The 25,066-nt window shown below is 36.9% G+C and overlaps 1 protein-coding gene across 1 annotated transcript in view; it reads left to right on the top strand.

Annotated features, from left to right (window-relative positions):
• The window catches only part of lamb1b (laminin, beta 1b), a 34,616-nt gene extending 9,708 nt beyond the window's left edge, over positions 1-24,908 (top strand). Inside the window, exons 13-32 of the mRNA XM_073866839.1 lie at positions 1,504-1,662; positions 1,781-1,902; positions 2,982-3,102; positions 6,807-6,996; positions 7,124-7,267; positions 7,348-7,579; positions 9,736-9,899; positions 9,979-10,203; positions 10,606-10,820; positions 11,313-11,409; positions 15,260-15,629; positions 15,796-15,980; positions 16,366-16,607; positions 18,381-18,581; positions 19,223-19,367; positions 19,487-19,691; positions 21,432-21,573; positions 22,218-22,394; positions 24,119-24,278; positions 24,366-24,908. Coding sequence (XP_073722940.1) covers positions 1,504-1,662; positions 1,781-1,902; positions 2,982-3,102; positions 6,807-6,996; positions 7,124-7,267; positions 7,348-7,579; positions 9,736-9,899; positions 9,979-10,203; positions 10,606-10,820; positions 11,313-11,409; positions 15,260-15,629; positions 15,796-15,980; positions 16,366-16,607; positions 18,381-18,581; positions 19,223-19,367; positions 19,487-19,691; positions 21,432-21,573; positions 22,218-22,394; positions 24,119-24,278; positions 24,366-24,502 — 3,633 coding nt within the window. The 3' untranslated portion in view covers positions 24,503-24,908. The remainder of the gene's footprint in view (positions 1-1,503; positions 1,663-1,780; positions 1,903-2,981; positions 3,103-6,806; positions 6,997-7,123; positions 7,268-7,347; positions 7,580-9,735; positions 9,900-9,978; positions 10,204-10,605; positions 10,821-11,312; positions 11,410-15,259; positions 15,630-15,795; positions 15,981-16,365; positions 16,608-18,380; positions 18,582-19,222; positions 19,368-19,486; positions 19,692-21,431; positions 21,574-22,217; positions 22,395-24,118; positions 24,279-24,365) is intronic.
• The last annotated feature ends 158 nt before the right edge of the window (positions 24,909-25,066 follow it).

Raw genomic sequence — 25,066 nt, 5'->3', positions numbered from 1 at the left:
GGGGTGGGGTTTCATTATTGTTTTTTATGATAATCATACTTTTTTAATGCTTTTAACCAACGCTATCTCATGGCAATTCGTAGGTATTTTACGATGTGGCTAATTTGTATTAATTCTTATGACCACATGCATACATTTTTGTACGATTTGTTTTGACCCGTGACGTTGGGGTTATGGGTGGGGTTTCATTATGTTTTTTATGATAATCGTACGTTTTTAATGCTTTTAACCAACACTATCTCAAGGCAATTCAAACGTATTTTACAAGGTGGCTAATTTGTATTAATTCGTATGACCACATGCGTACGTTTTTGTACGATTTGTTTTGACCCCTGTGACGTTGGGGTTAGGGGTGGGGTTTTATTATGTTTTTTATGATAATCGTACGTTTTTTTTAATGATTTTAACTAACGCTATCTCAAGGCAATTTGTACGTATTTTACGAGGTCGCTAATTTGTATTAATTTGTATGACCACATGCATACATTTTTGTATGATTTGTTTTGACCCCTGTGACGTTGGGGTTAGGGGTGGGGTTTCAATAGGTTTTTATGATAATCGTACGTTTTTAATGATTTTAACCAACACTATCTCAAGGCAATTCGTACGTATTTTACGAGGTGGCTAATTTGTGTTAATTCGTATGACCACATGCGTACATTTTTGTACGATTTGTTTTGACCCCTGTGATGTTGGGTTTAGGGGTGAGGTTTCATTATTGTTTTTTATGATAATCGTATGTTTTTTAATGCTTTTAACTAACACTATCTCATGGCAATTCGTACGTATTTTACGAGGTAGCTAATTTGTATTAATTTGTATGACCACATGCGTACGTTTTTGTACGATTTGTCTTGACCCCTGTGATGTTGGGGTTATGGGTGGGGTTTCATTATGTTTTTATGATAATCGTACCTTTTTAATGATTTTAACCAACACTATCTCATTGCAATTCGTACATATTTTACGAGGTCACTAATTTGTATTAATTCGGTGACCACATGCGTAAATTTTTGTACGATTTGTCTTGACCCCTGTGACGTTGGGGTTAGGGGTGGGGTTTCATTATTGTTTTTATGATAATCGTATGTTTTTTATGCTTTTAACCAACGCTATCTCATGGCAATTCGTACGTATTTTACAAGGTCGCTAATTTGTGTTAATTCGGATGACCACATGCTTACATTTTTGTACGATTTGTTTTGACTTCTGTGATGTTGGGTTTAGGGGTGGGTTTTCATTATTGTTTTGTATGGTAATCATACGTTTTTGCACAATTAACTTTGTATGAATTCATACGAATTAGCCAACTCATAAAATATATATAAATTCTTGTGAGTTTAGGCTGTTTTAACCTCCTTTTATAAGACATCCTAAGTATTCCTACATGTGGCATTTCTTCATAGATGCTGTCCATATAGTTTAACTTAATTTGAATGAGATTCCAATAAGACGACAAACATTCATATAAGTGTATTCACTATGTGTATTGATTGTACACAGGCAGTGAAAATAATCGAAAGACAATTCCCTCTGGATCGTAAACCCACTTGGACAGGTAGAGGATTTGTGAATGTACCAGAGCGTGAAACACTGCGCTTCTACATTTACAATTTCCCGCGGTCTATGGAATACAATTTAATGATCCGCTATGAACCACAGGTAATGTACACACACAAATTTTAACATACAGTATCTGCTACCTACAGTATCTGTTGTAGGTGACATACAATTACACACATATTTATAGGACCATACATATTTGTTTTCTTTATTGTAGTTGCCTGATGAATGGGAGCAAGTCGATGTGTTTTTGGAGCGACCCACCGCTGGTTACCCATCAGGCCACTGCACTTCTACAGATAATGATGAACAAAGCGTTTCACTGCATCCTGGATCCAGGTGAGTTATGCATGGAGGGTTTAATGCAGCGTTCAGTGTAGAGTATGGATGTGCAGATGTACACTACGGTTTAATGTTTTAGAGTTAATTACTTATTAATTATTCGTCTTCCCACTTTTAAAGGTGCATTGTGTAAAAATATATAATGCAATATAATAGTGTGGTTTTATTATGTTTCATATTAAACTGTATTGTTTTTATTACCTTATATGAGCCGTTTTTATCTACATTCACCTCCTTACATGGAAGTCACCATTTTGCACCGCCATGTTTCTACAGTAGCCCTAAACAGACAAGCTGCTCTATAGAGCGTGTTTTGTCACTACGTTGTCTTAGACGATGACATGTTTGTCCTGTGGCAGCTACTGTAGCTTCTCTATGTGCTTCGAAAGAGAGGAATGAGCTTTGGACTAAGCCATTGGTTGCAATTCGCAATCTCACTGCTAGATGCCGCTACAATTTACACCCAGCACCTTTTGGAATAATAGAATAGAAGAGCTCCGTCTGGCATGATTTCTTGGTAATTAGCATTTGGATTCAGCCTAAAAACTATATTTCTGAGTGACCTGAGGACGGAATTAAGCAAATTTGTTGCGAAAGTTTTTGCGGAATTATTTGATGACCATAGTACATGTCAAGAGCATTCGGTTAATGCCGTTATTTAATTTTTTGACAGATGTGGCGTTTAGCAGCGTTTTCTGAACTCTTCAATAGTGAACTCATCGAAACTTTGAAATAGCGCAAATGTAACTATGGGAATTTTGTTGTGACTAGATTATCCAATACGCATGTATATGCAAGTAGTAATCATAAATTGTGATTGCAGACAGTCACTTTTAGAAAATGTATTTACCGGGAGTCAGACTCATAATATTGTTGGTTATCCTGTCCAATACATTTTTTTTTAGATTCAGAAGCTATTTAAAATAAGAATGACTTCATCTACTTTCACCTGCAACCAAACAGCTAGAAGCAAATCATGTTTTAGTTTAGTTGTTCAAGATTTGTCGATGAAAGTCAATCATTGTCACCTATTGTATATTTATAGTGTGTTTGTTTGTTTTGGGTGTATGTTTCAGATATGTGGTTGTTCCTGATCCATTGTGTTTGGAAAAGGGTCAAAACTACACAGTGAAAATTGACTTTCCACTGTACTCTTCATACAGCTACCACTCTGCTCCACACACACTTGTTGATTCAGTAAGTAGACATCATAATACAAATCAAGGAGCTCGGATGCAAAACCTGCTAAGTGAGTCTGGCATGATTTCTATTTTTTTTTTGGGAGCATTTTTTTTCAGATTTTTATGAATGGATTGTACAAAAATAAAACGATATTTCTGAACGGCCCGAGGGCGGCATTAAGCAGATTTGAAGTGAAAGTATTTGAGAAACGTACTGGGTTGCATTTCATAAAAAGCATTGTAAGCCTAAACACGATAGTACGAATCATCTTAGACTCTCGGGCTGTTTCCCAAAAGCATTGTAACTTAAAGGAATATTCAATTTTCTTAAAAGAAAAATCCAGATAATTTACTCACCACCATGTCATCCAAAATGTTGGTGTCTTTCTTTGTTCGGTCGAGAGGAAATTGTGTTTTTTGGGGAGAACATTGCGGGATTTTTATCATTTTGATGGACTTTAATAGACACCAACAATTAACACTTAACTCAACATGTAACAGTTTTTTTCAACGGTGTTTCAAAGGACTATAAACGATCCCAAATGAGGCATAAGGGTCTTATCTAGTGAAACGATTGTCATTTTTGACAGGAAAAATAAAAAAATATGCTCTTTTAAACCACAACTTCTTGTCTAGGTCCGGTCCAGCGCGACCTAACGTAAATGCGTAGTGACGTAGGGAGGTCACGTGTTACATATATAAAACGCACATTTGGGGACCATTGTAAACAATAAACTGACAAAAAGACATTAACTAGTATCAGTTGACATACAACAACGTAGGAACGGTCCTCTTTCAACACTGGGGTGGAGTTTCGCGTTCGTCTTCTGTGACCTCTTGACGTATTGCGTGGGGTCACCTGGCGCATCACGACCAGATCTAGACGAAAAGTTGTGCTTTAAAAGTGTGTATTTGTTATTTTTCTTGTCAAAAATGACAAACGTTTTGCTAGATAAGACACTTATGCCTCGTTTGGGATCGTTTATAGTCCTTTGAAACTCCGTTGAAAAAACTGTTACGTGTTGAGTTAAGTGTTAATTATTGGTGTCTATTAAAGTCCATTAAAATGAGGAAAATCCTGCAATGTTTTCCTCAAAAGACATAATTTCTTCTCGACTGAACAAAGAAAGACATCAACATTTTGGATGACATGGTGGTGAGTAAATTATCTGGATTTTTCTTTTAAGAAAATTGACTATTCCTTTAAGTAGTACTTGAAAGAGGTCGTAGATCTACAAGGAAGTAATGGTTAATCGATAAATGCATAATAATGTGATAGTTACAAGGGCACCTGCAGGACAATCTGCAAACTGCACATTTACTCTTGTAATGTAACGTTTTTAAATGTATATTAAAAAATTAGGTTCTTCTTTTTTATTTGTTTAAATTAATGTAATATAAACATTCAAAAAAGAAATCAAAATGACTGAACATAAATTAATAAAGAAGGAAAATATATTTAGTACAATTCTAGTACAAAGTTAAAACGAACAAATGGATGAATGTTTTTACTCAATTACTGCTACATTTCATCAACAATAGAAAAATACAGTTTTGATGGTAATAGCATCTGATTAAAGAAACCACACATATAGGGGCAGTTTCCTGGACCAGGATTAGCTTAATCCAGGACTAGGCCTTAGTTTAATTAGGAAATATAACTAGTTTTAAACAACATGCCTTACTAAAAACATTACCTGTGTGCATTTTGAGGTAAAACAAAGGGCACTGATGTATTTTAAGATATGTTAGTGCACTTTGTTTTCAGTTTGGAGAGCTCTTAAAAGTGTTTAAGTCTAGGACTAGTCTAATCCCTGTCCGGGAAACCGCCCCATAAAGTTTTAGGCTTTTATAATGTACACACATCACACACTGCATTTCATCTATTACACTAAATTCAGAAGGCAATACTTGAAGAAACTAAATACCCGATTTGTAGAAACTTAGCTCTAAACCTTAATTTATTCTCTGATTGTGAAGTTCATAATGACCATAAGGTTGTGCTCAGATTAAATATGTATGGTATACATATAAATTGTTGGTAAAGTAAAAATTTTACACAGCAAGCCATAATAATAAATAAACATAGATAATAAAAACTATATAATCATCTAAAATATAATATAAACTGCAGAAGGCATTGCACAGTGGGACGAGTCCTAACTAAATATGGGAAAAAATATTTCTGTCACGCTATGTGTCTGGGAAGGACGATGGAGATGAAAAGTAGGAATAAACTATAAACTTTATACGGTTTATAAACATTATATAAGAAAACAAACAGGCAGACTGGCAGGAAATAAACAACATGAACGAGACCAGACAACGACTGAACAAAGGCAAGGTTATATATACAAGACTAATGATAATTAAACAAGAAACAGGTGAGGATAATAATCAGAACAAATGGGGAACAGGTGAAGGAGAAGACACGGGAAAGACTGTGGCTGCGTCCGAAAGCTTTGCCTCGCTGCCTCATGAGGCAATGACTTTGGCTGCATGAAGGCAGTTCAGTGAAACGCATTCGTACAGCCTTAATAGGAAGCGTAATGTAATTAAGTTTTAAATATAAACAGAGAGCGCATTTGTGATAACTAATCACATATATGAAAACGACAATACTAATTTCTCGAGAGAAATGCAATTAAAAGGTACCTTATTTACACTAAATTTGTTCTGCAGCCCTTTCTTGGCCACCTTTTAATTTTTCGAACTCATCCAGGCTCAACCAATCACATTCCCTGCGCACGTCCACGCATAGAATTGTGGATAAGACGATGAAGGTATCTCAGTAGTCAGGAAGTAAACCAAACTGTGAAATCGGACGTGCCTTGATACCTTCCTGCCTCTGAATTTTAGAGCTTTTGGACGCAACCTATGACAATTTCATGATGCACAAATTATTAAATTAATCATTAAACAATATTATTAACAATATTAGTACATTCACATTAGGCCAAACATTTGAAAAACAAGCGTTTGCTACAATTACGAGTCATTCTATAGGTTACATTTCAGCACTTGAATTGTAGCTGTGATCGTTTTATGTGTATTTTTGGAAAACGCACGTACATGAACAACGAACGTTCGTAAATATGCTCGTAGAAAGCGTGCTAAGTTCAATCATTATCAGGAATGGCAGCCCTGTATAGTACATGTTGAAAACATTTGGTAATATAATGATCTCATTTTGATGGCGTTTAGTGGCTTTTGCATCTGAATTCTTCAAATGAACACTAACTCTAAAGAAAACCTTTTGCATAATGAATCAATAAAAGGTCATTATTGGTTAACTTAAAAGGACAATTTTCCTTTAAAAGTATAAATACCTGTAAGTAAATCTCCACACACATTCACAACGTGCACAGACTTCTATTATTGGTTAAACAAAACAAAAAACTATTTAATTACTCTTAATACATTATACAAAATTCTTCAGTTTTTGTTTTATTTATAAATTGTTTTCCAGTTGAGAATGCTCCTGGTATCTTTAAGTTTTTTATTAGATTTAACTCACTTTTATAACTTTGTCCCCAAAGTATAGCTGTACATGTGTAAACCTAACTTTGTGTCTGAACTGTTTATGTCGCTATAAAAAAAGTAATAAAGTAATGGCTTCCTTATGAGGACCAGCTCACTCCCACAAATACAAACATGATGATTCATGACTCAAACACAGTGATTGCCTTTAATATTCACACAAGTCCATGATCTCTATAGATAGTGCTGCTGCCAGCTGTGCGAGATCTGGAGGTGTTTTCTGGGGAGTTGAAGCAACAGGAGGACTGGGATATGTTTCAGAAGTACCGCTGTATGGAACGCAGCATGAGTGTTATTAAAACCCCAATGACGGACATTTGCAGAGACTACATTTTCAGCATATCTGCGCTAATGCACAACGGAGCTCTTGGTAAGGGAATCCGATGATTGGTTAATCCAAATGTAGTAATACTTATTTGCTAAAAAACTAGTAAAGCACATTTTTTGTTTCTTCTCATCTTTTATATCCATTGTCTCTCAATCATTTTCACCGACAGAATGTAAATGTGACCCGCGAGGCTCTCTGAGCTCTGTTTGCGACTCTAACGGTGGCCAGTGCGAGTGTCGACCCAATGTTTCAGGCAGGAATTGTGACACCTGTGCTCCCGCAACCTATCTGTTTGGACCCTCAGGATGCAGATGTTAGTGAGCTTTACATATACACACATACACTGAAATGTTTTTCATGCAAACCTTTTAATGTCTAGTTATTCCTCCCCAGCGTGTGACTGTGACCCGGTGGGCTCTCAGAACCCTTTCTGCCATGCCACCACGGGGCAGTGTATGTGTGTGCCAGGGGCATATGGGCGCCAGTGTGCCAACTGTAAACCCAACCACTGGGGTTTTCCTCAGTGCAAACCCTGCTTCTGTAATGGGCACAGCGAACATTGTCACCCACGTACGGGCGTGTGCCTGGACTGCAGGGGCTACACCACAGGCCACCAGTGTGAGAGGTGAGAAAGGATAACACAGGTTTTAAATGTTTGATATATATGATTTAAGGGACACTCCACTTTTTTTGAAAATATGCTCATTTTCCAGCTCCCCTAGAGTTGAACATTTGATTTTTACCATTTTGGAATCCATTCAGCCGATCTCCGGGTCTGGCGGTACCACTTTTAGCATATCTTAGCATAATCCATTGAATCTGATTGGACCATTAGCATCGCGCTGAAAAATAACCAAAGCGTGTCAATACTTTTCCTATTTAAAACTTGACTCTTCTGTAGTTACATCATGTACTAAGACCGACAGAAAATTAAAAGTTGCGATTTTCTAGGAGGCGCAATGATATTATGCAGAGCCTGAAAGTAGTCTCCTTGGTAACTTTCAATAGCAGGGGACTATAGACCCTTTGCAAACACGTGACCTAGACCACGTGACGACGCCATGCTGGACGGCAAAATCACTGACGCACTAGGTTGATTAGTAATAGACGAGCGGGATTTTTGATTAGTTTTAAACAGTTTAAATATATATTACACTAAAATACATGGCTTCTTATATTAAGGAAGTTGTTGTGCCGTTATCGGTCGAGGTAGGGCATTTGGTAGGTCCTCACAAGAAGCGCTATTTAGAGAAGTTAGCGATAGCGGGACTGGATACCGACCCTTACCTTCTTCCTCCTTCAATTTTCACGGACCTCATTAAACGCCGAGTCTGCCCGACTTCACCCCGCATGATTTGTACCACTATGTGGTAAACGGGATATCCCCATACACTGGTGCTGATCTTAAGGCTTTCAAAAGTCTGCAGAGCTGCCAAATTCTGAGTTCAGCTTGGAGTGAGATTTTTTATTTTAGAAATTAAATTGAAATAAAAGCTTTTACTGAGTTTAAATGCCTGAGATTAGAGTCTTTACTATTATTTTATACACTTCTATTATGCTTTCCTTCTGATAAAAGTGCCAAAAAAGTTCAGTTAAAATCTAATGAATAGGCTATTGGTCTCTGTAAAATGTATAACTGCAGATAACAGCAGCTTTGATTCAGTTTATCCACTGAGAAAGAGAAGCGTAAAGTGATGATTTGTGATTGGTGATAGAGGGACTGTCACAATCAAATAAACCAAATGAGTAGTTTATATTAAACTTAAGCAACAGATAATGTGTATGCCAAGACCATATAATTATATTTCGTATATATTATTGTTTATAGATGTCAAATATCAATTGACTTTTTTCTCTTTTATTAAAACCTGTCACCGCAAACATCACGCAGGCTTGTACTGCTTGCAAACATGCACACGCGAGTGATGGTTGATTAAAATAGCTGTTTTCTGAGGGTATCTGCTGCGTGCGTGGAATCCGGGCAGGTCTCTGCTTTTCATCCAGACCTTGAAGCTTTGTGTGTTCGACTGGTGCGGAGCTGACTGATCGGCGTATGACATCAGAGTAACGCGAGAGCAAAGGTAAAGGCGGACCCTTTTGTAACATTTCGACTTGCTCTCGCGGTACTCTGATGTCCTCTCTGCCGAACTTCCTGCGCAGCGCCACATAAAGTGAAATGCTCTTTGACTCTTTGCAGCAAAGTACCAGCAACATGAGAAGGTGGCACGCAAAAGACAGTGAAGGTACGCTAAAATATAAAAGTGTCAGTACTGCGAGCACTGGTTTAGCTACTTACATCGTGAAAATGGATGTGTGGCGTGAGAATGGGGTCAATTGCGTGGGTCTCACGGTGAATGCGTAAGAGTTTGCAGCTATGAAATTTATGGTGTCACTGCAGCATTAAACAATAACATTCATGTAAAAATAATGTATTTATGCCACTTTTCTGTAATGGTAGGTGCATCATAGCAACACGAAATAACCATTTAATGACCCTAACGAACACAAACACGTACTTGTTCGGCTTGCCGTCCGTCTACAACATAGCACTTCCGCCGTCCATCATGGCGTCCATAATTCGCGCGCGTAGAGCGTGACGTCACGTGCAAGGGGTCTATTTTCAGGCACTGCGTAATATCATTGCGCCTTTTAGATTTACCATCAAAATATCTTCTTTATAATTTATCACAATACTTCCAAAATATTTGTTTTCCTACTATAGAAGTCTTTACATTATGTAGTATAACCCTTTAACTCTTTATGTGCCGAAACTCTCCTCAGCTGTGCGAGTGGTTACCATGGCAATGCTTTGCTGGGCTCTTCTGAGCCATGTCGTCCCTGTATGTGCCCTGACGGACCGGGAAGTAGCAGGCAGTTTGCTGACAGCTGTTACCAAAATCCGAACTCTGATCACTTGGTCTGCGTCTGTAACTCGGGCTACAAAGGTACAGTAAATGAATCAAGTGGGCAAATACTTTTTTTATAAATTGACATAAAAAATCCCACATCTGTTTTCCTCTCTAGGATCTAGGTGTGATGAATGCGCTTCTGGTTATCATGGTAACCCTCAGGTGCCGGGCGGGCGGTGCAGTCCGTGTCAGTGTAACAGAAATATTAACACGCAGGACCCTAATTCCTGCGATGCCCGCACTGGTGTCTGTCTCAAATGCCTGTTTCACACCGATGGGGATGCTTGCCAGTATTGTAGTCGTGGTTACTATGGAGATGCCCTTACACAGAATTGCATCAGTGAGTATGATACATGCTGTCAGGTGCTTGCATGTGTATATATGATATGATGGTTATAATGTATATGAGATATAATAGTAAATGTTTATAATTTAAAAAAAAAAAAAAAAAAATATATATATATATATATATATATATATATATATATATATATATATATATATATATATATATATATATATATATATATATATATATATATGTTCTTTCAAGCACGTAGTAACGAACAAAATGAAAAAAGTGTATTTGCAATGCATATCCCACTGCTGAATGTGGATTGTACTGTATATATAGTTTTTTGATCTGTTCAGTCTTTACATTTCTTTGGAGCTCTTATTTCAGTGTGTGGACATTTAACGTTTTTTAATGATTTGATCTATTTTTTGTGTAATCTTACAATCAAGTGTATGTGCCATCCCGTGGGCACTTCTAGACACAGCTGTGCCGACGGTCTGTGCGATTGTAACAGGGCTAGTGGACAGTGCCATTGCCTACCTGGGGTAGAGGGTCGGCAGTGTGACCGCTGTGTGCCCAACACATGGAACATCAACAGTGGAAACGGATGCCAACCTTGCAACTGCCACCCTGAACACTCCTACGGTTCATCCTGTGACCTGGTATGAACACATTCACATAAGACTCCACTGACAACTGTTTATAACATTTTATAGCATGTAAACAGGGTCCAAAACATGTCAGACCACATTATGAGGCAGTCGGAAAAGAATTTGTGGTGTAATAGAACAGAATACATCCTGATACGAAATCCCTTTTAATCTTGTATTGAGTTAAAATAAGTTTTTTAAGGCCAGAGCACCTTGGTGCTAGGACTCTATTTTTTTGTTTAAAGAAAACAACAGTACAATTTAAAAAAATAATAATAATAATAATGCACACGTGGCAAAAACAAGTTTGGTTTGTCTGATATCGACATGCAGTGAGACAGATCACATGAGGGACATTTGAATGCAACAGTGGGTCAATGTTTTGGTGCCTTATCAACATTAAAATGAATAACGTATGTAATAACAAAGTCAATAAGAGTCTTCCCTGACAATTCACTCATGTGTGGTCACAGAAGATTTTCCTTTTACGTTTGTTTTTTTAAGCTGTCTGGTCAGTGTGCTTGCAAGGCCGGTTTTGGAGGCAGGACTTGCAATGAGTGTAGAGACCTATTCTGGGGCGATCCTGAGGTCAAATGCTACGGTGAGTCTAACATGACACATGAGCTACAAACAAACACATGTAGGTACAAAGTATACTTACAAGGAAATGTCAGCTCATTGTTAGGGAAGCTTTTGTAAAGCATTGCTTATTCTGACTTGGACCTCTTTACCAATAGAGGTAAAGGCATCACTGACCTTAATGCTCGTTTGTTTTAGTTATTTGCTTGTATTTTATGTTAGACCTTTTAGGTATTACTGTAAACAATGAATATGGATTCGGGTGGTTAGCTTGTAGTTGTAACTACATTATCTGGAGGGAAATACCTCTTTTATTATTGAAGTATATTACACGGCTCTGGAATGCTTGATTCTGATTGGTCAGTTGAGACATTTGCAGGTTCGTTCTTTTCAAATAATAACCGCTCCAAAGTAATTACGCATAGCCGGACTACTTGTATGTTTAAAATCCCTCTGCCCCAACAAAGATTACTGTTTGGCGCCATTTTGTGACAAACACTGGACAACCACAATTAAGAATGGAACATTTTGACATTAATTTTAACATGTATGGAAAAAACAAAACATTTAAACAGTGGATAGAAGAACGAACACCGACAAGACACAGAGAGCTTACTGAGACTGAACTTGACAAAATAGAGCATGACAGCTACGAAGCCAACACCAAAAAAAAAAACAGAATGAGCATTAAAACTTCTCAAAGACTGGCTAAAAGAGAAAAAAATGGAGACAGACAAGTATGAAGCAGAGGATCTTAATAAGGTATTACGATCATTTTATGCATCTGTGCAAAGTTTCGCGGAAGGATAAAAATGTTAATTTAAAACAAATATGCCAATAAAATGTTTCAAATTCATATTCATGTCCAGTTTTTTTTCTTATGTGGCAAGTAGCCGTGTAATAAGCGGGATAATGTAGAGGCAGCCGGTAGTTATTGGGAAATAAGCCCCTTCAGTGCCTCTACATTATCCCTTACTTATTCTAAAGTGACAAATTGTGACATTACGTTGCTGAAAAAAATTACTTTAGTTTGTGCTTTTTGTGTAATGCAATGTTCGCGTGGTTCATGGTTTAAAACACATTATTTTCTACATACTCCTCAACGCCCGCCATTCTTAAACTCGTCGATTTGTACAAAGCTCATCAAAAGCGCTGTGTAATCCGATTGGCCAGCTATGCAGTGCATTGTGATTGGCCAACACTATCTAGAGTTAAAGTTAAGCATGCTTCCACGTTTATTTGATTATTATCACTTTAACAGTTGCATGATATAAATGTTAATGTATAAATTAGATGAATGTTGATTTATAAAAATAAACACCACAGTCTTTAATCATATTTTTATTGTGTCTTTGCTGCGTCTGTGTTGGTTGGGAACTGCGCTCTGTTGCAGCCACACTTGATTCTGAGGAACTACTTTGTTTGGCGAAAGAGTAATATTTGTACTAATATACTAACAGCTTATTTGTGTTTTATTATATGAAATCCTGCTAACGTTATGCATATGAACTAACCATTTTATAAAAGCAATAAGCCCCGCAAAGCAGTGGGGTTACAGTGCATTTTATAACAGCTAAGGGGGTTTTAGGCACTCCGCTTTGTGTCGTGCCTAACAACGCCCCTGTTATAAAATGCACTGGTAACCCACTGCTTCTTGGGGCTTATTGCTTTACTAACACACTTAGGGACCGATGACCCAGAACGCATTTATGGCAGTGGCAGGCACCTTTTTAGAATGGTTTTCTATGCGTTGTTTGCACTCACTGTCTTCTGCGTGTTTGTAAACAAGGTCAGAACTCTGCTTGTACATTTGTATAGCGTTTACTGTGATTGGCCCCTAAGACACCAAAAGAAATGTAAAATCATGAAACGGAAAAAAGGGGCTCCTTGGGTGAGATTTTTGTGGCTTGCTGTGTTTTCCTTGTGAAACTGGGCTGCTACAAACAAATGCTTGATCACAGTAAATAAACTTTTTGAATGACTGCTCTGGTTACAAAGTATGTGTATAAATGTTTACCGATGTCTTCGTGAGAAATTAGCTTTTTTAAATATTCTACAAAACAGAGTCATTGAGACGCAGTGTTTATTTAAAAAAAGAGTCTGTAGCAACTTAAGCATAAGCGTGCGAGAGTGTTCAAGTAGAATATAACCAAGCAGAAAATATCTATTTCTCATTTCCTGTCTTATCTTTCTGGCAGACCTAAGTAAGCACTCATGCAAAACAACTTTCATGAGACTTTTTTCAGTCAAGTAAACTGCTTCTTTCAGGAGAGGTCATAAACTGGTAATATACAACACGCTTAGATGTTTGTTATGGCCTTGTGCAAACATCTGTTTTAGTTTTACATAAAACAGCACACTCAGAGTGACATAGCAATGTATGTAGTATACCGTTCCTGTAGCACAAAAGGTCACGAGTTCGATCTCAGGGAATAGACATACTGATAAAAATACAGTATTGCTTGAATGCACTGTAAATAAATGTCTGCCAAATGCATAAATGTACAAGTATGGCATTAACTAAACTTCCTGTAGAGATACAGACAAACTAATAATGCTAAAAAGCAAAAATTGGTAATTTTAGAAATTTTCTACGTTAATTTTAATGCCACTAAATTCCAAAGCATATCTGGAACTGAACTGCTACAGAGACAAATATGAGAGCCAAAGATGATAACACAAAAGCATGCACGCACACACACACACACACACACACACACACACACACACACACATACTAAAAAATTAGGGCTGTCAAAAGATTAATCGCAATTAATCTCATCCAAAATAAAAGTTTGTTTACATAACATGTGTCTGTACTGTGTGTAAATATTATAAATACAGACACATTCATGTATATATTTTAGAAATATTTGCCTTTAAATACTGTATATACATTTATATAATTTATATTATATAAATATAAATATTTTATATATAAATATATACATCATTTGGTGTGTTTTTATACATAAATAATATTTATACACAGTACACACTTTTATTTTGGATGCGATTAATCGCGATTAATCTTTTGACAGCCCTAAAAAATCTTTTAATTTTGGTGTGAAAAATTATATTGAAATTCAAGATATTCACCCATACACCCATTTTTTCCCAGTTCCTTCATTTAAAATATAAAAAAAGATAAATTAACAAGCACGCATACACACAAACATTCAGGAATTTGCTGTTTCTTCATGTACAGTACAGGCCAAAAGTTTGGACACACTTGACTAAAATGTTAACGATGATCTTAAAAATCATTTAAGCTGAAGGTGTATGGTTAAATGCTTAAAATTACTTTTGTAGACAAAAATATACCTGTGCCAAACACATTAATTTCCGTTATTAGAAAACTAAAATTTTATTTTAAAATATTAATTTTGAAATATATGACTTAGACTAAATATTAAAGGAAAAGCAGCCAATAAGAGCCTAGATTAAATATGAACTCCTATACTCTTTAAAATTCATCCTAAATTGAAAATTTAAGAAGCTTCTTAAAAAATTACACGCATACAGTTCAACGATTTAGGCAAAGGGTGACTGTACTTCAAATAATAAAATATAACAGAGTTTTGGTTTATTTTGGATGCTTTTAGTCACCAACATAATTTCCAAAATTGCATTTGTGTTATGCCATAGTTTGGATGAGTTTATTATTATGATGTTATATTTTATTATTAATAAATTATTATTATTATCATTTTATTATTATTAATGAATATGGAATAATGTATAAATAAAGAACGAGTGAGTGTGTCCAAACTTTTGGCCTGTACTGTACATTCACAAGACTTTGACTTTTCATTTAAAGAATTTTGACATTTATGTGTCTTTGTTTATCTGGATTTGTGTTTCTGTATCAGCATGTGACTGTGACCCAAGAGGCACTGCCACCCAACAGTGTAATAAGGTGTCCGGTGAGTGCGTGTGCATGGAGGGTAAGGCCGGGCGAAGGTGCGACTCCTGTGGGCGTGGCTACGTGGGGACCTTTCCCAAGTGTGAGCCGTGTCATGGGTGTTTCCGTGATTGGGATAGAAATGTGGGAGAGCTGGCCAATCAAACACAGAGGCTGCTGGACACAGTAGAGGAGATGAAAGACACAGGCGCGGCGTCGCCTTATCGGGATACCATAACAAGTCTGGATGATGGGGTCAAACAGCTCAGAGAGATACTGGATGATGATAAGATTCATCAAACTCTGAAACACACACAGAATTTGCGTCAGCAAGCTAAGTATGTATTAAACATCCACACTACACAAATAACACTTTTCCTTACACTGTTCCTTCCCAATTTAATTGATCATTTACTTAGATTGTACTTGATTTCACAGTATTTACTCTATACACGTTGCTTTTCATTTTTAATATAAACAACATGTTTTTTCTTCGTATGTTAGCGAGACAATGCCACTTTTGCAGCGGTCTGTAAAGCGATCTGAATCAGATCTGAAAAAGATATCTGCTGATCATCAGAAGGCATTAAATAATCTGAACAGTCTTACAGAGGAGGCCCAAAATGTACAGGAGATCGCCGAAGAAAAACAGCTCCAGGTTCTGAACATTAAACATTCAGACCCCGAAGGTGAGCACACACATACGCATACAAATACATGTTTACGGCTGTATATTAGGGTATATCAAAGACTATAGACATTAACAAGATGCTGTAGTCCTGTTAATATAAATAGAGAAAAGTGCTACCCCCATACAGCCGCTCTAACAACAAGTCCCGCCTTCCAGTATAAAGAGCCAATCAGTAAAGACAAATGATTCTCAGGAGGAGGGGCTTTGCACACAGTGTTTTGAAGTACTTTGCCAAACTGTGTGCATGTGCAATAGCCGGAGCAATCGATTGTACAAATATGTCTCTGGGGCTCAAAAATATGACCCTTATGCAAGTTTGGTCTTGGATGACTTAAATTGCAATTTTGGCCTTAGAGTGTGAGGACTTTCCTGATCTCCTGTAGGTGCGATGGACAGCATCTTAGAATATTATAGGAAGTCTTCAGAGGCAAATGATCAAGCCAAACAAGCCACAACTGACCCAGAAAGTCCAGTGAAAACGTCTGCCCAGCTACGGGGTGCGGCAAAGGCCAAACTAGACGCAACGGAAAAAGAATTTCTCCTGAATCATCAGCTGCATGTACAGAGGTTGGAGAAAATGACGTCTGAGCTGGACTCCAAAGATCTTTCAGAGCTAAGCCAGCAGGTGAATCAACAGATTTTATTATATTTTTTAAAAGTTGATGTGTTTGAGTTTGATTGACTGGGTCTGTTACTTTTGCATGGTGCATAATAAAACATTTCAAGTGTAGCATGAAATATATTAAGAGGTGCACATAAAGCTCTAAAAAAATATTTTTGGGGGACACACATGGAGGGGGGTTACTGGTTTGAAGCTTGTGCAACATCTAATATTTAGTCAAAATTTAATTTACACCGTCATTAAAAAGATCTTGAATGTGCTGATCATGTACTGATTGTTTAATCTCGTATAATGTTCAATTATAAAGAGTTATTATACTTATAGACGGTTTCAGCAGTAACAACATAAACAAGTGGCTTTCGTAGTCAACACGTAACTTCTGGTAAACTCTGCTAAGAATAAATAACAACAAAGTACTTTAAACATAGTTTATTTATATAACAAGCGAAATACACAACATGTAGATTACCTAGGAAACCAAAACATTTGTTATTTTCGACGAAGTATTTGTTTAAGAGTTCAGTTTAGCAACTAGTCATACCATTAAAAACTGAAACCGGAAGTTCGGACCAGAAGCGTAACCCGTCACCGCACATGCGTTCGATGAAACCGTCCATATACTAATACTATTAAAGATTAGACTTTTTTCCATTTTATTTTTATTTGCAATTTTATTTTTCAATTATACCACGAGGCTGTTGAATGCTTTATTCTAATTGGTTGAGAAACCACGGGTATGCATTATCTTTCAATAAACGCACACCTGACCTGTCAAATGTCTTAAAATAACCATCAAAGCAGTGGCTGTGGTAACCGTGGTATAAGCGCAATAATTGACTCCGGTCCTTTGAATTATTTGAAAATAATGCATTTGCTTTATGTTGTGCCGCATTACCACCTTGGGCGCGCATTATTTTCGAATAATTCAGTGGCCCGTCATCAATTAGTTCTTACATAATGTTCAATTATGTAGAGTTATTATACTTATATACTAATACTAAAGATTTTCATTTAATTTTTATTTGCAATTGTATTTTTAATTATTCATTTATTTTTGCATTTGAGTTTCAATTTTCGTTTTGTTTATTTTTTAGTGTTAAAGCTAGAAGTATAGTTCAGGTGTTACGCATACGTGATGCTACATGTACAGTGCGCACTTCCAGATTTTTGTAACCGTGAATACGCGCAGGTCGTGCATGCACGTACAGAAGAAAGTAGTATGTAGCTCAGGAGATGCATTGCATTTTGTCACAAAAATGCGCACATGCATCGAACGTCTGTGCATTCAGCCATGCGCATACATTTACACACATGTAAAAAAACAAACTATACTCTGGGCTAAAGCGTTAGGGCATCTCTGTAGACATATTGCCATCATTTTTTACATTATTATAATATATTTTTATGAAGTTTAGAACTAATTTGTGGTCAGTTTTATTTTATTTATTTCATTTAGTTATTTTCATTAAGTCATTTAAAAGTTTTTGGGCAGTTTCCTGGGCAGGGCTTGAGTTAAGTCCCAGACTAAAATGCATATTTGAACTTATCGTAAATGAAAACAACTTGCGCTGACAATTACTTAAAATATATCAGTGCCATTGTTTTGTCTCAAAATGCACACCAGTAACGTTTTTGTAACGTATTTTAATAAAAACTACTTAAATGTCCTAAAAGTCTTAGTCCTTGATTAATCTAAACACGGGAAACATGTTTGTTTTGAAGTTGTTTTTATATAGTTTTCAACTTCATTTTGTTTATGTGTGTGTGTGTGTTTAGGTGTGTGGAGGTGCACAAGGTCCTGACGGTTGCAGTGCCTGTGGTGGTCTGGGCTGTGTGAATGAGGATGGGGTGTCCCTGTGTGGAGGAGAAGGTTGTGAGACATTAGTGACCCAATCCATTGATGCTTTGAACAGAGCCAAAAACACTGACCAAGAGATCCTACACACTTTAAGAGAAGTCGACAAGCTAAACAAGATGGTAGGTACTCAGTACTTTTACCTGCTTTTTTATATCAAATGTTGCTTTCCTTTTCTTGTTTAATTAGTAACAATAAAAATTTTTAAAAAATGTAGGAAAGCTTTTGGTTTGAAATAGATTTTAGACACCTGTGTAGGAGAATAAACCTATGTGCCACTGTAGTAAGAACGACCAATCATAATCTAGTATTCAGTATGCCTTTAGTATAACTGAAAATTAATGTATAATCGAAGATCAGTCAGAAATCAGTATGCAAATGTTATGATCTCATCACTGTCAATGACAAACAGGGTTATTAAAACTTTTTTTTTTAAGAAATTTGTGTTCCTGGAAATTTGTTAGCTGCGAACAAAGTCATGCTTTCGATACCACTGATACCATGACTGATAAAAATGTATACCTTGTTATGCACCGTCACTTTGAATAACAGCATCTGCCAAATGCATAAATGTAAATTTAGGATTGAAGTGTGTAAACAGATAATATTGGGCAGAAATTATTATCTTTAACACACAGTTAAAGAAAGATTAAGAATATTTAAGGAATATCCATACAGTGCATGTGCTATTCATTTCTTTGTGATAGTTAAAAGACTGGGATAAGTAAGCTTTCATGTAAGCAAACCAATGATTATTTTACAGGTGGCAGATGCTCGGGATCGTGCGGATGAGGCCAAGCTCAGCGCTCAGGATGTGATACTGAGAGCCAATCAGAGTAAAGCACGAGTGGAACAGACCAATGACGAGCTCAGAGACCTCATTCAGCAAATACGAGACTTCCTAACAAGTATGGTTTGTCACATGTATTGTAATAAATATGCAACCGTACTGTAGTAAATGCAAACATACATAGATTAAAAATATAACATGTAATATAATGTATAATAATATAACGTGTGTGTGAAGATGAAACAGATTCGAAGCGTATAGAGGAAGTAGCTGATGAGGTGCTGAAACTGAGTTTGCCAGTGTCATCCGGAGCACTGAGAAATTTGACCACAGAGATTCGCCATCATGTGGCTAGACTGACCGGTGTGGATGATATCCTGACCGAAACTGCAGAGCAGGCACGGACTGCAGAGAATCTATTGAAACAAGCACAGGCCGCCAGGTGAACGAACATACATACAGACAGAGATACAAACTATCTTGGAAGAAGAAAGTCATATACACCTAATGGCTTAAGGGTGAATAAAATATGGGATAATTTTCATTTTAAAGCAACACTATGTAGTTTTTTTTTACCTTTAAATAATGTCTCTAAAATTATTTCAGTGATAGAACAACTTTTAACTGCACAAATTGTACTGTTGCTGCAACCTGAGCAGCCTCCTAGCTGCTACAAGCACACTCTGAAAGTGGTGGTGGTGGGTAGGAAACACAGCCCCGCCCCTCCCCCTGCCTGCAGAAGAGTGTCTGATACCAGGCACTGTTGCACTTTTCAACCACATGGGGGAGCTGTAAGTCATTTTTACATGGAAACGACATAGTGTTGCTTTGAGGTGATTTCTTTAATAATTAGTTAATGGTGAGTACTGGCGCCCAAACATTTGTTTTGGTTTAAAATAATACAATATTGTTATGATTATTTTTTATTGTTTAAGATTGGGCTAAAATAAAATCTTTTAGTCATTTGTAGAAATGATATAGTCCTACATATTCCTTTTTTGAAATATAACTTAAAAATCCACTCTTAGGGCTCTATTTTACACCCGGCACAATGCAGCGCAATGCACGACGCCTTTTGTAAATTCTTTATCTCCTGTTTGTTACAAATAAACTATTTTAGAGTACAAACCTTTTCTTACATAATTTTTGATGATATTGGCTAGCCATACATTTAAAGCAATTAAAAGCCTGCTTTTTTACTTCCATGACTAAAAGAAAACGGGCTTTGAAGGTTTTAATTAAAAAAAAAAACAATTTCAATACAAGTAAAAACCACACAATTATTTAACATTATTCTTAAACTGGGGATCTTCTTCCTCCGCTTAGTTTTTCAGTTTACAAAGTCCGTCATCTAAATAGGAATTAGACATTGCACCAGCGCAATTGGCTTTTAAAGGGTATGAGAGCTGAGAATCTCATTGATTTATTGCACGTTACGCCCAAAAACTCCCATTCCTCATAAAAAATAGGACCAACACTTTTTGACCATGTGCTCAGCGCTCAAACCATTTTTCCCGTCGTTGAATTAGCAAAAGTGGATTCGGACACACCCATTTAGACGTTGCGCTGTGCGCTTTAGACCAGTGTTTCCCAGTCCTGGTCCTCGGGCGCCCCCTCCCGGAGGGTTTTGGATGTCTCCTTATTTGTCACACCTGATTCGACTCATCAGCCTCCTTCCAAAATGGTAAACATGTGTCCCTAACAAGCTGATGAGTTAAATCGGGTGTGTTGAATGGGGAGACATCTGGGGCTTTCTGGAGGGGGGTGCCCGAGGAACAGGGTTGGGAAACACTGCTTTAGACAATGCGCTTAGATCGTTAAAATAGGGCCCTTAATGTGACTTTCATAGTCTAAAAAAATCTAAGTCCATACACCTTCCTATACACAGACATTTAATGAAGTTTATTTAACTAAGTTCGGGAGGAGCATGGTCATGTGATCCAACCAATCAGCGCAAAGATGTGCCTTTAAACAGCAGTTCACCTCACCTCTGTCTCCACCCCATCACCTCATTCTCATCTAGTTTTATTTATCCCAGTTAAAGAGGGGGGAGTACTCTCGGTTCGAGCTAAAATTTTGAGCTTGAAGCCCTCTCCTCGGACAGCACATCAAATATCTCATTTCCAATCGATTACATGTTAATGTGAACAAACACTTGTTGTTGTTGTTGTATATTTTACAGTGTGAAAGCCACAGCTCTGAAACTGAACGCTGATGAAATAAAGAAAACTCTAGAAGATACAGAGCGTGCTCAGACAGCAGCCAATGAAACACTGAAGGAAGTTGAGGATGATATGAATGTCACAAGACAAAAAATCTATGACGTAAGTGTGTATACATGACATTTAAGTCTTTTTTAGCCAACACAACTCAACTACATGAACTCAAATTTTTCTCAAGCTATTAAATCTTCATTTTACACATCACTGCATGCAAAAATATCATTCATAAAGCATGACCTTCACTCTTGCTGTATGTTGCCAAAAGTGGTGTTAATGCCATCTGCGGTCTTATACAGTCACCTTTTCTTGTCAGTTTAACTACTATTATGTCAACACTAAAAAATGTACAGTTAGTAACCTGAATAATAGCACATGCAGTTTAATGGCTAAGCATTCATGTCTGTGTCTGTACAGGTAAAGTATATTTTTGGGTTTAATGTGATGCAGGCTTCATTTTGATGAATAAGGCAAATAATATTTTTATGACAATTTCTTAACCTACTCTTTGATATTAGAAGTAAACAAGCTATTTTTGCTAATGTACCTTTCTGTTTCCTATACGTAAATGACCTCTCATAACCTCTCAAGTTGCTAAATACTTAACAGTTGTTGATATCTGAGCATTTATATTATTGTGCTACTGTTGATATCATAATCAAGATGATATTAGATATATTAAAACGTTTATTTTAAAAGAGTAAGATACTTCTCTGATGTCTAACCCATATTTGTTTGTTTGTTTGCAGGTACAATCTATAACCGAAGCCACTGAGTTCAATCTGAGCACCAGCACACAGACATTTTTGGATCTCGAAAGAGAAGTGAATGAACTTCATCAGAAAACTCTAGAAATGTCTAACAGTGTGGAGGATGTTCACAAACAATCTGAATATGTCAAAGAAGATGTTGACAACACTGAACGGGTAACTACTCCTGCCTGCTTTTTAAAGGGGACCTATTATGCCAATTTTTCCAAAATCATTTATTATAGCATGTCCGAAATGTCACTGTTTGACTACTCCCTGCTTTTTTACCAATCTAGCTGTTCATAATTTATACATACAATTTTTGTTTAAAATATGATGCTGCTTAAACACCAAATGTGAAGCATCACGTCCCTTGATCTCGATCTACTCAAAATTTTCTGCTTGAATATTTTTCAAATGCATTTGAGGCGAATAGCGCATGTTTGCAGCATTTGCTCCGCCCATTTCGCATCATTTACATCTTTTAGGGTTCCCACGGGTCATTGAAATCCGTGAAAGTTTGTGAATCTGGGGGAAAAAACTCAAGGTCCTGGGAAGTTTTTAAAAATAAACTACATAGATACAGGTCATTGAAAGTGCTTGAATCATTTTATGCAAGAAGTTTATTATTATTATTCCCTGTGTAGTGTAGGATAAAATCATAGAAATTCTAGACTTTTTAAGCACACGTGAAACTGTTCACTTTAAATGCTTATATCTTCTATATGCGAATGTTGATTCATACCAAAATGCTTTTTTGCATAGTTGTGACACATAAAAACGTCTTGGGTTACGTATGTAACTGTTGTTCCCTGAGAAGGAAACGAGACGTTGCGTCTCCCTTGCCATACTTCCTGCGTCCCTGTAACGCCGTCTTTGGCAATATTTCAGATAGCGATATACTTCCTGGCGCCCACGTCACCCTGTCTTTGTCGTTATGCCTCACCGTTGCTTGAATTTGATATACACATTCTGACACATTCCCGAAGTGTCACCTCTAAAGGGAACTGTAACAATGTATCTTAAAAGGTAACACAATGTAACCTTGCTCTCACTTGAACTGTGTCCCCACATTTAGTCCTTGAATTTGAGGGTATTGGACCTGGAAAGTCCTTGAATGGTCCTTGAATTTGAAGTTAACTAAGGTGTCGGAACCCTGATCTTTGCATAGGCTTTGTGTATAAACTACTCGTGCAAATTGTTACATTCGTTTACGATGTGCACGCACCGTAAAACAATGGTATAGATAGCCACATTAGCACTACAATGTGCCAACAAACACATTTATTAAAGCGTAACTAAACCCCTGTTCAGAGCCTGACTCCACCCACTGGCAATATTTGAAAAATGCGAGAAAAGTGGGCAGATCCCAACGGAGATAGAGGGGAGGAACTAAGCTCGTACAAAGTGTGTGGTGAGATCGTAACAAGGGCGTGGTGAGTTTGAACCTGCTTACGTCACGAGGTATTTTTTGGACCCAACATCCAATAGGAAATTCAACTGCAGTAGCCACCGTTCAACCTGAAGAGGGCAGCACTCAGACGTTTTTACACCATATATTGTAGTATTGAAACACTTTATATCCAAATGTCAAAAAACTTACTAAAATCAATGAACAGCACTAATAAAGCATCATTCTTACAGATCATTAATTAAAAAAAGTTGGTTTAGGGTTTAGTTACTCTTTAAGTGGACACTCATGTTGTATGAACTACTATGAAAGTAATTTGGGATTGGGAATGACATAAGGATGAGCAAATGGTGACAAAATATAATTTTTGGGATGAAATGCAAACTTAAGTACATGATATTATTTATTATTACTATTATAAATGTCCTATATGTGAACAGTGGATTTAGCATCACAATAATCCTGTATTTATGTATTGCGTACTCTTTAGGAATTTGAGTCACTTGTGCAGGGTAACTATGCACGGGTCAGTCTTCTGATAGATCAAAATGGTGCGAGTGTTTTACACGCCCGTCAAAAGGCAGAGGAACTCCGACAGGAGGCAAAAGATCTATTAATAGATGCCACCAAGAAACTACAAAGACTACGAGGCAAGTTAAATACCATGATGTTATTCCTATTTTTGTTTATTATGGTTGATTTCTTTTCTTACATTCATGTTTTTTGCTGTGATCCAGAGCTAGAGAGATCATTTGAAGAAAATCAGCACACTCTCGTGGTAAAAGCTGGGGAACTTGATGGACTGGAGATTGAAGCCAAAGAACTACTGAAGGATCTCAGTCAGAAGACTGCCCTCTACAGTAACTGTGCTTAACAGTATTTACCAAAAGTTAATCAATGTTATAATATCACACTATAATCGCTGATCAAGGATCAGCTGCAAAACCTGTGGTCAAATACATCTTTGTAATGTCTAAGATAAGCTACTTACTGCTCTTGTGCAGTGCATTTACTCCCCAAATTAGTTATCTTGGAAAACAATGTCTTTATTAAAGGACAAGTTTGGTATTTTACACTTAAAGCCCTGTTTTCAGATTGTTTATGATGAAATAGAACGGTTTTAACTGAAATTTGGACATATGATGCTGTCCCCAGAATTTTTGGGTGTTTGTTGTTTCACGTCCAACCTCTACAATGGGTATATAGGTGCACTGGAACAATCCTTCCTAAAATGCATTAAACTTTCGTTTACAAAGACGTGAAACTCAGCGAGTGGTCAGGGGTGTTCACTGATATGCTCACACAAAAATTGCTGCAAAAGACACATTCCAACAGGTTTTATCGTAGTTTTGTCCAACTCCATTGACTGTATTAGATGTGCTGTGAGGTACTGTATTACTCCGCCGCCGGGAACTTTGTTTGTATTCTTGCAATTGGC

This window comes from Misgurnus anguillicaudatus, chromosome 1 (assembly GCF_027580225.2).
Source record: "Misgurnus anguillicaudatus chromosome 1, ASM2758022v2, whole genome shotgun sequence".
NCBI classification, from domain to species: Eukaryota; Metazoa; Chordata; class Actinopteri; order Cypriniformes; family Cobitidae; genus Misgurnus; species Misgurnus anguillicaudatus.
This window is presented reverse-complemented; position numbering and strand designations above follow the sequence as displayed.